Consider the following 16,092-nt stretch of genomic DNA (forward strand, 5'->3'; position numbering starts at 1 on the left):
TTAAGCAAACACAAATGAACTATATATTATATCTCATGTACTTGTTTATATTTACATCTCCATTGGTCCAGTGCTAAGAAACTAGAGACAGAAGGGCACACTACAGTAGGAAGAGTGACAATATTACAACAAGAACAAGAGAAGGTACTTCTTACCTTCCTTCTCTTATAATGTCAGTGACCATTGATCGATTAGCCTCCACAGGAGATGGCGCAAGGTCAATATCGGTGCTAGCACGAGTTGTGCTGCCAGGCTGAAGGTTGATCTCACTCTTACTATCAGTTGATGGTGTATCGCGATCAATCAAAAAGCTACTTGTTACATCTTTATAGTCCCAATCTGTCAAATAACTTGGCTTTGACATGACAGTGCTGCCTACTTCAATATCTCCAGAAAGCATGCCAACCACGCGTGACATAGATGGCCGCGTCATTGGCGGTCCCTGTGTGCATTGGAAAGCTACTTTTATGAACCTAATGGCTTCTTGATCATCAAAATCTGTCAATCTGGGATCCACCAACTCCAAAGTCTTGTTATTTTCATGTAGAGTCCAAGCCTGAAAACATTGTGGCACGGTTAAAGTAATGTAGTTTTCACAATAATGCCGAAGCAAGAAAGGTTAGATTGGTTTCTCACCCATTCAAGGAGATAAGTCTTTCCAGCATCCAAATCACTGTCAGCATTTGGTCTTCCACTGAGAATCTCCAAAACAACAACCCCAAAACTGAAAACATCAGCCTTCTCAGTCAGATGTCCACGCATTGCATACTCTGGTGCCAAATAGCCTCTACAAGATAATCAAGTTGGGTTACTGAATGTTGATTGGGTCATATCCAAGCCCTGATCTACTTATCAATATATGCCATGAATCTGAAATTCATTAACAATATAACTCGGTGTGAATGGTAAACGTATCAATAATGGGAATAACATATGCTGTAACGACATGAATTCAGTAACATTCTAAAGACTGCATTGTAGATTTCACAAAAACAGTCTTCCAAGTGATCAGCAAGCTGTCAACTACATACAAAGCATAAAAAAGTTTCGAGTACATTATATATGCAATGCCAGTAAGTGACTAGAAAAATAATAGAGTGCTCACATTGTCCCTGCAACTCGGGTACTGATATGGGTTTTGTCATCATCATATAGCTTTGCTAATCCAAAATCTGATATTTTTGGGCAGAGTTCTGCGTCGAGCAAAATATTACTGGCTTTGACATCTCTATGCACAATCCTTGGGCTTGACTCCTCATGAAGATAAGCAAGTCCTCTTGCTGTTCCCAACATTATATTGAAGCGGGTAAGCCAGTCAAGGTGCAGGTCATTTGTTCCTGAAACATTACTACATTAGTGACTACATATCCAATGAAAAGCTGTTATATGTGGAATAGCACTCAGATACTGTCACAAAGAACACACAGTTTAGATTGAACAAAAATGTTGGATAAAATTTTTGAGTACTTGCAACTGTGGAGTATTAAGTGTTGATGTAGATGGTATGGTACGTAGAAAATAGATTCATTACTTCATACCAAAAAGTGCTTGATCAAGGCTCTTGTTTTCAAGATATTCATAAACCAAAATTCGCTGGCTTCCTTCGATACAGCATCCATACAATTTCACTAGATTGCGATGTTGCACTGCAGATATAGTAGCAATTTCTGCACCAAATTGACTCTTCCCTTGGTGAGATGCCACTGAAAGTTGCTTCACAGCCACTACCCTCCCATCGGAAAGTGTACCCTATACAACAATACACCTTAATGACATCAGAGGGCTTCTCTCTTTTCTTTTGCTGTAAAAACTGAAAATCACTAGTTCAAAACTTCAAATATATGATAACGATCGATTCAAATAGGTTTTACCTTGTAAACAGGGCCATATCCTCCCTCTCCTAGCTTATTTGAAGGATTAAAATCTGCTGTTGCTTCTTTCAACTCAGAATAACTGAAAGTATTTGGTCTGTTCTCTAGTGCTAGAAGGTCTGCATATTCAAAGTTTCAAACAAGAGAGAACAATAATTTAGAAACCATATATAGATGCTATTGCAAATCACTGCTAGTCTCACAATGCATAAGAAGTATTTTCTCTGCACTACATATCAAGGTCCCATGTTTCTCAAACATCAGAAACGACCTAGAAGACCTTCCACATGCAAAACTGATTGAATGATACAAAAGACCTTAAGTGGTAGAACAACCAGGAGCAAGTTAGTTACGATACCACATAAATATCTTATTACCTTCATCGTCATATTTTTCTGCTTTTTTCCTCCTCAAATATAGAACTGAAAATACTAACAGCAAGCCCACAACTCCAAGAGGAACTGCAATACCAACTATTAGTCCTGTCTTGCTCTTCTTTCCTGGAGTAGTTGGTGGAATCCCAGAAACAGTTGGAGTAAATTCTGACCAATAAAATATAATTTTTGATCAGTGTCAATTAGCAGCTGATACTAACTCTAAAACATTCATATCAAATATTTGTAACTAGACATAACAGTGTACCTGGAACAACTTTAACTGCTGATATTAGAGGGCCGTAATCACCTTGTTCGGGTATGCAGCAGGTCCCCTTACCAGCCCAGAACAGATGAATGTCAAGATAATTTTCTGACACATTAACATTGAAGTTTCTAGCAACAGCTCTGAAAACTCCACCTGCCTCCTTCGAGATGTCAAAGTCCTTCCATTTTAGATCCCCCTAAAAAGAAAATGAGGAGGTCGTTAATATTCTAGTCTATTGACAATCATTGCTGAGGTTGTCTTCAGTTCAAATATCTTAAACATTTTTCTTTCCTAGTAATGTTACCTGAATATAGATATCAAATAGGCGCCGACCAAGACTCTTCCATGTTTGTAAGGCACGATCTAAAAAAACTGTTTCTGCAAATTGCAATGTTACAGTATAAGGCCCATTCTCCAGACCCAAGCCGAAGTACCTCAACGATCCAGGAGACAATCTTGAGGTCTGGAAAAGCTCTGGGGTCACATCTGTTCCAGTGACTTGTGCCAGGGTATTCACCACATAGTCTGGATTCTTTCTGTCAGCAAACATACCCACATTGCTTACCGCAAATTTCTCTGTACTGGTTACACTAAATGTTGCTGGGCCAAGAGTTGAGTTTTCTGCTTCATACAATATACCATCACTTCCTCTAAGTTCTGGTCCACCACACTTGATTGAAAAGTTTGCATCTGTAAAATTTAATGAAATAGCAGACGTCATGACCAAGGATAACTAACTTCAACTCGAAAACGCACATTAATGTTTTTGAATCACATTTTGCTAACTTTTTTTTTTTACTTAATATTTCCCTATTAAAGTTGATACAATTTGTTGCAATATAGGTTTAGCAGACTCATGCTGGTAGAACACTTGATGACATATATCTAACTTGAGTCGGCTTTTATCAGAATAAAAGACCTGTCCTGCTTCTTTTTCATAGCTTCAAGTTTCCTATCAAGACATTCCTTCGCACCCACACTGAAGCGCGCGCGCCCACACAAACACACATATACATGTATATTAATATATTCACACATACTTTCTTATCAGGGGCTATGCATTTTTCTGTAGCATTCAATAGCATCAAGTTATAATCATTAGTTGAATATAATAGCAGATTACATCGTGGGGCATTTCTATTGCATGGAAAATTTCTCTGAAGGCAATTCAACCCAGGAAGACTGCAAACACAGAAACATTGTTATATACTTGCAAATCCAGGATAGAAACATGTAATGAAAGAATTTATTAAAATACAGAAGTGTGATATCAATTTTTTTACTTCTCATTGACACTAGTAGTAGTTGTCAATAGATCGAAGAGTAAGAGAAACCTCAACTTACGTTGTGTTTGAACTGTCAAAGGTGAAGTTGTTCACCACTAAGTTCCTGCATAAGTTGATTAACCAGTCACATATTAGTCTTTGATAGTGCCTATCAGAATGCAAGAATAAGAGAAAGATAACAATATGAGCGGCAGGGGAATAAGTTTAGGAACCAAAGAATCAACCATACAGAAGTTCATTGCCCAGAATATTTCCATCGGCAGCCAACCTTAGATTTTTCATGCCTGTATAAATTTAGTTTTTAAAGGGAGACTTTCAGGGTGCTACCCTATGGATATGATACTTCTACTTGGTTAACTATAGTGTGTTCTGCCCATGCACTTGCACCGCCATGTGTTCGTTGTATGGTTAGATTTAATAATCTTTTCATCTGAAGTAGGTTGGTAACCAGTATGTCAAGGCAAAGACTCAGGCCTAGTTTCCCTTCCAATGTTTGGGAATATCAGGAAAGTAATCTGAAAATGTATTTTATTTTCCTTTCTAATGTTTGGTTTGTGCATGAATAGGAAAGTAAGCAACATCAAATTTCCAATAGTATTCTTACACTTCAAGATTCAAAATTTTCTTGGATAATAATCTTTAAAATAGTAATTAATTTGCAATTAATGAAGGGAAAGTGAATCCCATGTGGTGAGGGAGGATCCACTTTCCCCCCTATTTTTCCTTTATGCAAGAAAGTTGTTCATTTCCTTGGACGTGCCAAACACAAAAAATGATCAAGTTTCCATTCCCAAGCTTTCCATTCCGCGAACTAAACGAAGCCTCAGAGAAAATGAAAGTTTCATGTTCAACTCTATAATTCAATCCCTTCTGATTATTAATCAACTTTCATACACATTATTACTATTTCTCAAGAATAATTCGTGTGTTATTATGATACAAGGCAAGAAGCTCTGAAACAGAAATTTAGGAACTTATATAGGTTGAGAGAGAGAGAGAGAGAGAGAGAGAGAGATATATATATATATATATATATATATATATGTACTCTAAAAAGATGAGAGTCGAGAGCGAGAGCGTGCCCTCTCAAAACTCTAGCGCCGCCTCCTTTAGGCTGCTTCCAGGGAGGTCTTCCACACCTCCAGTTTCAGGTTCCTCTCAACGATTATGCCTTGCGGCGGATCGGCTCCATTCTCGGTGCAAGGAATGGTGGGTTGCGGTTTGTGTAGTAGCGATCCTCTTCATTCTCCGGCCGAGACGTAAACGACTTCGTGATCATAGTCCGAGGAGGAGATCTGGGATCTGGTATGGATCGGGGCATCATTCCTTTAGGGTTTGGCAGGTCTTTGATGGTGGGACAAGGTTGTTGGTGGCGGTGATGCCGAGCAGTGGCAGAGTCCTACTTCGGTGGATAGCTTTGCGGTGTTTGATGCCGAAGCTGCTGGTGTGGTCAACGATGATGGTTTGGATGCATGTGGCGCCGGAGTTGCTTGCATTCTGGATTGATTTGCTGGTCGCGCTGGCTTGGCTATTCGGAGTCGCTCTTTTGGCTGCTCGGATTCGCTGGTTTGGCTGTTTGGAGGTCGTTGGTATGGTGGTTGTACTATGTACGGATGACGACTGCATTCGACGACGGTCGACGGTTGCAACGGGATCCTGGGCTGCTGGACCCAACTCAGCCCATATGTTGGGTTTAACTTCTCCTATGGGTTGGATTTGGGATCCAGGAGACATTGTGGTTGAATTTATGCTCAATTTTCAAGAGGCTTGCCCTAAAGAAAAGGGCAAAAGGAAACTCTAGTTTCCTGCTTTTGTGACTAGCATTTGAGGTAGAGTCTGGTGCTATGTAGGTTGGCTTATCTAGTCGTACACCAATTGAGGTATCTAGGCGACTAGGGTTGCTATGGCAAGAACTTAGATAGTTTTGGAGTTTTGTTTCATTTGGCTAGGCACTATAATAATTGTGCATATTTTGTTTACAATGAGGGTCACTTGTCATATGTTTGGCGGCTTGTGCCATTCTAAATCTCTTGGTATGAGATAACTTATGATGTACGTGCCTTCTGGTCATGGATAAGTAATAAAGTTATCTATTTCTCAAAAAAAAAAAAAATATATATATATATATATACACACACACACACATATCCTATCCAGAGTGAGGCCTCATTCTGAAATTAACGTGTGAGGTTGGAGTTTAGGGTCACTTTTCAGTCTCATATCCACATCTCGACCGTTCAGTTTTTAGGTACTAATGTATAGATCATATCTGCAAAGTTTCAGCCAAATTGATGATCTTTAAGGAATCTAACTCACTTAAACCAATGGACGAACTGAATCTGTCCATCCTGAACCGTACTAACTTTAAGGCCGTTATCAATGCCTTAACGACCATCAATTTGGCTGAAAAGTGACAGAAATATATATATATATATATATACAGGCCAGTTCCAAAGAGGACGTCCGCACTTTCGCTAAAGTGCGGACGACGCTGCTGCAGCAGCTTTCAGGCGGTGCCGGGGCGGCGAGGCTTGCCGGACGGAGGCCGGAGGCATCCCAGACAGCTTCTGGGCAGCGATCGAGGTCGGAGGAGGTCGAGGTTGCAGTTTCTGGGCAACGACCTCACCTGCAACTGCAGGTTCCTGGGCAGCGCTGCAACCACGTCGCCGGCGACTCCACCAACTGCAGACCGGTCCGTCCGACCCCTGGCCTCCGTCCGGCAAGCGCCGCCGCTCCGTCGCACCCCGAGCCGAGCTGCAGTAGTGCCGTCCGCACTTTAACGAAAGTGCGGACGTCCTCTTTGGAACGCCTCCGTATATATATATATATGAAATATTTAAAAGATACATACAGTTGCGCTGTTGAGGTTACCCATGGAGGAAGACTCCCTGACAAATAGTTGTAAGACAAGTCTCTGCAGATAAAACCAGAGAGTGAGAAATTGAGTTTCCAGTGAATATCAACATAGCTTACTGTTATACAATAGGAGTTTAGGACTTACACGTTCTGAAGTATACTGGTCTTTTGGTTAGGAAGTGATCCGGACAGACTATTGTTCCCAAGAAATCTGGTCATTCAAGTGATAGTGCAAGGAACCCCAAAAAGGAACAAGAAAAAGGTCAGCTGAATGACTGCCCATACACCTTGGATTTAGGTTGTAAAGGACAGCTTGGATTGGAGAAGGTTATAAATTTAACAACTTAAATCATGCTATGCAAGAAAATTTTAATAATGAAGGCAGGTGTTATTACAAGTATGTAAGAGAACTCATGTTGAACAAGCCATTTGGGAGTTGGCCTGTCAAATTGTTGAAACTCAAATCCCTGAAACATGAATGATGAGTTCAGAGGAAAAACTAAAATGAAAGAAAAGTAATTCATATTCTTTTCTATGTCGTAAGAACGTACAGTATCTGTAAACTTGGATATTCTGCAATATCAGAAGGTAGGCTACCAGTAATCAATGCATTTCGTAGAACTCTGCACCACAAAATTAGAACAAATACAAAAAACGCACCAGTAAATGGACTTAGATTTCAATTAGAAAAGGAAGAAGTTAGATTTCAATGTTAAATGGACGAGCAAGTCAACTTACAAATCAGTCAAGTTCTTCAAATTTTTTATGAAACCAAGAGAGGAGCTCCCATTGTATATATCACTGATTCGCCTACATCATTAAAATACATACATAACTGGAGCTAGTCCAGAAAGAGAGAGCGAGAGAGAGAGAGAGAATGTATTAAGCATTTCTACTTACAGGGAATTCAATGAGGTCAACTGAGAAAAATTGGTTGGTATTGGGCCTTTGAAAGAGTTTCCTTGAAGTCTCCTAAAATAACATTTAAAGGGCTTGATAATCTCAGCCATGCTGGTCTGGTCTGTTTACCTAAACTTCACAAAATCAAAGTTTTATATACTTACAGTGAGTTTAGCTTCGTCCAATTCCCAATGAAATCAGGTATCTTTCCAGAGAAAGGAGTGCCTGATGCCCAACTAAAATCACAAATTATAACTATGGTGAGCTCATAATCTTAAAGTACTGGCAAAATATAACTTTTAGAACACAATAATATTAGAGACATCCTTACAGGACTTGCATGTTACGAAGGTTAGCAAATGTTGAAGGAATTTCACCAGTAAGTCCACAGCTGTTTATGTAACTGAAAAAATCACGTAGATGGTACACCTTTCTTAGTCATCCAAATAATTGTTCTCCCCACGTTATAAACTTCAATTAAGTAAACAAAAACTTACAGTTGCTGGAGCTTGATTAGATTACCAAGTTCTGGAGGGAGTGTTCCAGAGAAATTATTTGACCCAAAGGACCTGTAACTCATGATACATAGGTACGTATCAAATTACTTGAAAGTGATTATTATCAGAAGCAATCTCGGTAAAACTAATGTGTTGGCATGTGTCTGCACAAACACAGGCATGTATTTTATGCGTGAAAAGAGGAGTAAGTCTGTTTACTAACTAGTGAGAGAGAGTTTATTTGCCCTTGAGATCTAATGCATACTTTTATCAGAGTTTCTCATTTTTCTACAATACTGTTATTAATGTCTTACAGCATATATAGGTCCTTCAGATTTCCAAGCTCCTTGGGGATCGGCCCAGAGAATGCATTGTGGGCAATTGACCTGAAACAAATTATCAAAGTAAAGACTGTAGCATATTCTTTATAATCCAGGAAATACTGGGATGGTCTTAAATCAGCAAAATTGGTGAAGCAGGAGAATCGCTGTGCCATGACTAGAAGGCTACCTAGCTTATCTAAAAGGAAGCAGCAGAAGTCACTGAGGAATTATGAGAAAATGAACTAGGGTGGAAGAAAAAAGCAGCAGTGCTAGACAGTTAACAAGGATGTACTGAACTTCAAACAGATGGCTTTTGACAACTTACAACAACGTCAATGCAGACATATTGCCAATCCATGCGGGTAAGGGACCTGTGAAAAAGTTCTGATCTATTTTCCTACAAAAAAAAATAAATAAAAAAATAAAACAAAGATGTAATTACCAACTCTTAAACTCTCTGTATCATGAACACATGTGACAATTCACACATGTAAGTAAAATGCCACATATATATATATATATATATATATATATATATATATATATATATAGAGCGGAGCTCCGCTTTGAAATTAGAGTGCGGATTTAGAGTTTAGGGTCACTTTTCGGTCGCATATCCACATCTCGACCATTCAGTTTTGAGGTACTAATGTATAGATCATCTCTGCAAATTTTCAGCCAAATTGATGATCGTTAAGGTATCTAACCCGCTTAAATCAATGGACGAACTGAATCTGTCCAACCTGAACCGTACTAGCTTTAAGGCAGTTATCAATGCCTTACCGATCATCAATTTGGCTGAAAATTTGTAGAGATGATCTATACATTAGTACCTAAAAATTGAACGGTCGAGATGTGGATATGCTACCGAAAAGTGACCCTAAACTCTAAATGCGCAATTTAATTTCAAAGCGAACCTTCGCTCTGGATAGGATCTGTGTGTGTGTGTACAGGCCCGTTCTAGAGCAGAAGTCTGCACTGCCCCAAAAGTGCAGACGTCGATGCTTCTACAGCAATCAGGCACCGACGGCGGCGCGAATCTTGCCGGACGGAGGCCAGAGGCATCCCAGACCGCTTCTGGGCAGCGATCGAGGTCGAAGGAGATCGTGGTCGAAGGTTCTGGGCAGCGACCTCACTTGAAACTTCAAGGTTCTGGGCAACAACTGCAAACTGGTAGCCAGCGACTCCATCAGTAAGAAGAAAGTCAAGATCGACCCCTGGCCTCCGTTTGGCAAGCCCCGCCGCTTCGTCGCCGCCTGAACGGAGCAGAAGCATCTGCGTCCGCACTTTGGGGCAGTGTGGACATCCGCCCTCTCTCTCTCTCTCTCTCTCTCTCTCCAAAAACCAAAGAAGGAAATGAAAATTAGAACTCATACAAAAAGTTCAGATATTTCAAAGCCAGAAGCTCTTCTGGAAACCCTCCTGTTTTGTCTAGAGCAAAAACTCTCCTGCAAAGAAAGAAAAGATAGAAGATTTCAGGTGCATCAAGCTAAGGGTATAGTATATACTTCGCTAGCTCAATCAACAGAGTTAGAGAGTGATTTGGCATAGTACGTAGGTAACATACAGTTGGGTTATATGGCAGGTGGTACCATTGTCAAAGGTACAATCACATATAATGGCAGGGTTATTAGGAGGGCTCTCAAATTCAGTTCCATTGATGGCTGATCCACTGCATGGCTCTCCACTGATATTCCACAGTGCCACTGACTGTGCTCCCCACTGTTGGAAGATCGAGTTCAAAGCCGACACTGAAAAATAACACATATTAAGGCTCGAAGTTCATCACTTTTATTGACTAAACCCGAAGCGCAAAGAGGATATATAGTTATATACTACCTTCAGATGGGTCCGTAGTCGCATTAGTTGCATTTTGAGCCATGGAAACGTGAAACCAGAAACAACCCAGATAGCCTAGGCAGAAGCATAGTAATGAAAGAGAAGATTGCTTCATCCTCAAGCTTAATGTTGATGATGATAGGAACCAAGTACATGCTCTTGAAGAGGAGATGACATTTAAACCAGGACCGGGGGGGGGGGGTGGTGGCTGTGTTGGGTGTTTTCAGCATCTAAATTCAAAGATTGCAAACTTGCAATACAACGACCGGTGTGGGCGTGTCGCTGCCAATTTCGAAATTTCAATGTTCACATGATGACTTGGAATTTAGATTAAGCATGAAGTGGATCTGCCACTAGGCGAATGGCAGAGCAACAATTGGACGTCATATTCAGAGAAAGGTACAGTACATTTGGAAAAGAATAGTGCTGGATTTACAAGATGACTTGGAATTTAGTTTAGATTAAGCATGAAGTGGACCTGCCACTAGGCGAATGGCAAAGCAATTGGACGTCATATTCAGAGAAAGGTACAGTGAATGTGGAAAAGACATAGTGCTGGATTTTGCTTTCACTGTCAATTCCTGATTCGAACAGGAATCTGCAAGTTGAAGGCATTAATTGTCAATGCCATAATTCCAATACCACTCACCTGCTTTGCCCGACGCCTGCACTTCTAGTAAGCTGTGACGTGATAATGGGATACACAAATTTATTTATTTATCTTTTCGGCTACCTGGAGACCCAGTGGGCTTAGTTCAAAAGAAACTGGTGCCCAGGATCCGAGCTCTATCAATACCGGCATCGTCCTCTAACAATAATATTCACATGATCGGTAATTAAATAAAGAAATTATGCTCAACGCCATCTATCAGTGGGTGTAAATCTAATGGTGAAAAAATATATTTTGAAATTGATTTATTTTTATTTTCCACCCTCGAATGTAAATTCAAGGATAATTAAACATAATTTTCTTTGTGAGTTATTGACCAGCTGAACATACCACTAGTCATCTAAAAGTGCTTGAACAATATGAGTAGTAGGTTGGCTCAAATATCACGTTCCCTCTCGACTTAAATGAACTTGGATGTCTGACTCAAATATTTTCTTTTTAAATATAAAGAATTTTATTCATACAATTGTTGGGATTACTTGTAGAGTATTATTGCATACAATAATGTTCACCTGGTCAATAACTAACCAAGAAAATTATGTTCAATCTTTGGATGTAAATCTAACGATGGAAAACAAAACAACTCGACTTAAAATAATTATTTCCACTTACGTTGGATTTACATCCAAGAGTGATTGAGCATAATTTTCTTGTTTAGTTACTAACCAGGTCAACACCACTGGTATCACATATTTATTCATGTTAAAGTGAAAAGTTGTAGAAGATGGTGCAAAGTCTGATGACTTTCAGCTATATGTTGAATGAGTGATATAAACCAAATGGTTTTTTACTTCAACAGTGTCTGAACTCTTCGAGGACTTTTGAAATGATACCTGAACTTTCAAAGTTATCAATGTGATACCTGGACTCATTTTTTCGTATCAACGTCGTACCTGCGGTCGATTTCCATCACAGAACCGTTAACTATGACCACGTGGCCAGTACATGAGACACTTAATGAGGTTAAAAGACTAATTTACCCTCAAAAGTATTGTTTTTTTTTTTTTGTTTTTTGCTTTCTTTCTTTCTTTTTTTCTTTCTTGTTTTTCTTTTTCGACGTCTTCTTCCCTCTGATTTGTCCCCTCCGATTGGAAGCCATGGCCACAAATCAGATCTCACCTTCTCTCTTAACCACCCAACCCTTTCCAAGCACTACCTGACTACAACCACATTGAACTCAGCTAGATCGATATGGCTACCTTGCAAAAATTCAAGCTCCTCGCCACTCAATGCCCCGTCGTCGCTTGAAGCCCCACGCGCAGCCCATCCGCCAGCCCCGTCATCCACCTCCGCCGCCGTAAAACCCTCAGATTGTTCCTCACCCGCCCCGACCGCCGCCGATTGCCTCGTCTGAGTACCTCATCCGATGCTCCCACTAAGTACTGATATTACAGCCGCAAATAACCAAAGGCCGGTTCTTTTTTGGACAAATTGATTAGAAGCTGGAATAAGTGAAATGATCATTGCCCTATTGTTCGATAAATCATATACAGATAGATATAGTTATACACAGACACGCAGTCGCGGAAAAATCAGTTTTGGGTTTTCTCCCATCATCACCATCCTTCTCCTTTTCGCCACTGTTGAGAGAGAGAAAGAGAGAGACTCTCAGTCTCCTTCACTTTTGCAGATTTTGATTCAATTACAAAGACACGGACTATTTTTGAAATTCATGAACTTATGCTGTGATGTTAGCTGCGGTGAGGAAGCCGAGTGCCACGACGGCGTGGCCCGCCTCCGTCATATCTCCGGCAAGCTGCACAAGAAGGTCTGGATTGCCACCGGCCATATTCTCTCTCTCTCTCTCTGATCCCTCTGTTTGAAATCTCAGGTAAATTCCAAGTCTCAGATCTGGAGGCCAAGAGTCGTGAAACCGTCTACACCGCTCAGGCCTGCAATAAATTCAGAGAAGCAAAGCCGTCAAGCAAGTTGTGCTTGGAGAACTCCGACGAGATGGAGTCCCCAGCGGTGTCCGTCCATCAGAGAATTGGATTCAAGTTTTGCTTTGGGTTTTGCATTTTTCTAGGAAATGTCATCATCCCATCTGATTGCATTTCGCAGATGAAAAAGGAAATATAAATGGAGAAGAAGAACTGAAGGTACGACAGGACACGTGAAGAACTAAAGGAAGTGGGAAAGGTCATTTTTACCCTTATTTTGCGCCTCACGTGCTGGGCACGTGGTCATAGTTAACGGTTCTGTGACGGAAATTGACCGCAGGTACGACGTTGATACGAAAAAATGAGTTCCGGTATCACATTGATAACTTTGAAAGTTCAGGTATCATTTCAAAAGTCCTCGAAGAGTTCAGACATTGTTGAAGTATATACTTTTGAGGGTAAATTAGTCTTTTAACCTCATTAAGTGCCTCACGTGCTGGGCACGTAGTCATAGTTAACGGTTCTGTGACGGAAATCGATCGCAGGTACGACGTTGATACGAAAAAATGAGTCCAGGTATCATATTGATAACTTTGAAAGTTCAGGTATCATTTTCAAAAGTCCTCGAAGAGTTCAAACACTGTTGAAGTAAAAAACCCTAAACCAAAATATTGCTTGATTTTCACTGGAATCCAGCCGAATTTTTCACATTTATCGGTTTTTGTATGTCTACTTTTTCTTTATTTCTTTTCTCTGGCTCTCTTTCATATTTCAATCATCTAGTAATGATGATCATCAATAATTCAATATCCCAAGTAACCACTTGGGGTGTGTAACACACTGATATCGAATGGTGATGTGAGGCTAGTCTTATAAGAGCAAGTCCACCACCAAAGGAATTGCCATGGCTCCAACAATGAATTGCCTCAGAAAGGAAACAAATTTGACCTACAACCTTCCATCTGTTCAAGTAAATCCAGAATATGTGTGTGTCTGGCCCAAACTCTAGGTTACTTGACCTAGTTGTAATAGGGTTTAGAATTAGAGATATTCTCGGAGATATTCATAGATATCCGATTAATTGTACGATTATCTTTCCTTGTACAACTCTGATTTTATGTCTTGTAATCCTCTATATAAAGAGGCCCCTATTATCAATGAAAGCATGACTCAATTCTCTCCCAATTTCTGTTTTCCTTAAACACCATTCATATTTTTCATCTCAGGCTATTAGTGACTTGGGTCGGGCGCAAGGGCAAAAAATTGCCTCAAAAGGTGACACAAAGAGCCCAGGGCTTCAACGTGGCAGAAGACAAATTCATAGTGACGTTTGCAAGACAGGGAGGCCGTGTGCACCCAAAACACCAAATCTTCAATACTTAACCAAAATTGAAAACTAAGTATAGCACGACAAGTTGATCGTTTTTCATACCTCATGCACCATCGATTTGGTCGAAGTCGCCAGAAATTTGCAAAAAAACAGCCAGAAAAGCAAGAGTTTTTAGGCTTCGTATCGTCGCGTCCCGTTGTCGAATGAATAAACCAAGTTCATGGTCCATCCCACACCATCGAGACGGTCCAAACACCACCGGTCCATCGACCTCAGGTGGCTGGAATCGAAAGCACGGATCTGGTCGATCAGCTCGCGGTGTCTCTGTTGCTAGGAACCCAGTCATACAGTCTAGATCGACCATCTGATGTAACTCCGGGTATTTATACCCTAAAGTTTTGATTTAAATTGACGACTCAAATCAAGCGGTGATGAAATGAAAATTCAAGATTGCATTGCATAAAACCTTTTTTTTTTTTTTGAATAATTTTCTCTAATCTTGAAACTTCCAAAAATCATAATAAACAGCTCAGATGTCTAAAATATTTTTTTTGAAATTTCTCACAGATTCATCATGTCGCGTACTTTATTATCGAGTCCAAAATCTAACTGAGGATGTGTGCATCCAAAACACCAATTTCATGTAATTTTAAATTACCTAAAATTAGGGGTAATTTTAGAATAGTACTTTATTGCTTACAGTTGTTTTGAGCTTGTGTTTATACGGTGATTAACTTGGATCTTCAGTTGAATTGAACCTTGCCTGCTTTTCATGCACGTATAAGTCTCCTCATTTGTAGGTACAAGTTTTGACGAACTTGGTGTATTGGCATTCCCATACAAAATGTTGAAGTATTTTACAGGCTGATCTAAGAGAATCTCAGGTAAATGCATCCATGCATAAATGGTCAGTCCCGTGTGTTAATTAGTGGTTGGTCTAGGAAAGTATCTTTGGGATTTAATATTTTTTATTTAAAGATATTTTTCTGTTTGCCAAATTGTGTTATTGATTTCCTAAATATTTTAGGATTTGGTGTCTTTAATTGATTATCTTTAACACAAAAGATTGTTTCCTTGTAGAAGTTGAATTAGGGTAGAATTCTGTTTGATTGAGTATTGCACGGCCCCTTCATATATATTGAGAGAAAAGACGATCAAAGGGGTAGAGACGCAAGAATTAGTTTGGTAGTCTTGCTTGCTTAATATCGGTTTTGTCATAAGAGTTAAAGACACTTGTTCCATGCTTAAGTGTTCTTGGTCGTGTTTCTCATATGCATAGATTCTCTTGAGATCACTAGAGAGGCTGTGAAGAAAGAAGACCGATATTTGGTGATCGTTCAAGTGAAGAAGGAGTTCAAGACTGAAGACAAACTTCGTATTAGTTTTTGTCTAATCATTGTAGCCGAGCTAGTGCTATTCGAGTTTGTAAAGAACATATCCTTCATCATAAGTTAATTCTTATTTTAAGTTCTCAAGAGTAAGAGCACTGCAGTGTTTTTAATCTCATATTTGAGGTTTTCACTGCGTAACCAAAAATCTGGTGTTCTGTTTGATATTTTTTGGTTTCTGCCCAGTAAGGATTGAAACATGCCTATCAATCCTCGTTTTCCAGAAAACACATTCTGTCCTTGTATTTTCATCATTGAGATATGAAATTCATTCATGTGCATGCATCTAGGGTTTTTCAGTTTGCCTATAAGTTCATATAGTTATTACCAGCCGAACTCCCAAGAATCCTAACCAAGATCAATCAAAAGTTCAAACCTAACTTCACAAGGAGAAGAATTCCCCAGCAAGCAGGTTTCCAAAAACGAGCAAAAGATAACAAAGAATAACGGAAGCACACATTCTATAATAGAAGGTGACAATTGCACAACTTTCAATCAATCGATCGATCATACGTGCTATTCGTATTTCTCTAGCTAGCGCTCTCTCCTACCATAAGCAATGCCAATGTCACCTCCACCATCTATGTACCACTACCACCACCACTACCTT

The 16,092-nt window shown here is 39.8% G+C and overlaps 1 protein-coding gene across 2 annotated transcripts; it reads right to left on the reverse strand.

Annotated features, from left to right (window-relative positions):
- Window positions 1-10,405, reverse strand: LOC133728989 (probable LRR receptor-like serine/threonine-protein kinase At1g56130). 2 transcript variants are annotated; one of them, XM_062156458.1, is made up of 24 exons: window positions 10,215-10,405; window positions 9,943-10,126; window positions 9,752-9,823; window positions 8,701-8,772; window positions 8,367-8,438; window positions 8,053-8,124; window positions 7,887-7,958; window positions 7,720-7,791; window positions 7,556-7,627; window positions 7,394-7,465; window positions 7,207-7,278; window positions 7,051-7,122; window positions 6,801-6,866; window positions 6,651-6,713; window positions 3,858-3,902; window positions 3,637-3,695; window positions 2,818-3,203; window positions 2,514-2,709; window positions 2,249-2,413; window positions 1,872-1,990; window positions 1,539-1,749; window positions 1,106-1,337; window positions 637-787; window positions 1-556 (listed from the first exon to the last, which is right to left on the reverse strand). In XM_062156458.1, exons 1-24 carry the CDS (start codon window positions 10,327-10,329, stop codon window positions 152-154), a joined length of 3,117 nt encoding a protein of 1,038 aa, XP_062012442.1. In that variant the 5' UTR covers window positions 10,330-10,405; the 3' UTR covers window positions 1-151. The 2 variants fall into 2 exon arrangements, with proteins under 2 accessions (XP_062012442.1, XP_062012443.1); XM_062156459.1 differs by lacking the exon at window positions 7,556-7,627.
- Between the last annotated feature and the right edge of the window lie 5,687 nt (window positions 10,406-16,092).

The sequence above is a fragment of the Rosa rugosa genome, chromosome 2 (assembly GCF_958449725.1).
Source record: "Rosa rugosa chromosome 2, drRosRugo1.1, whole genome shotgun sequence".
Classification (NCBI taxonomy): Eukaryota; Viridiplantae; Streptophyta; class Magnoliopsida; order Rosales; family Rosaceae; genus Rosa; species Rosa rugosa.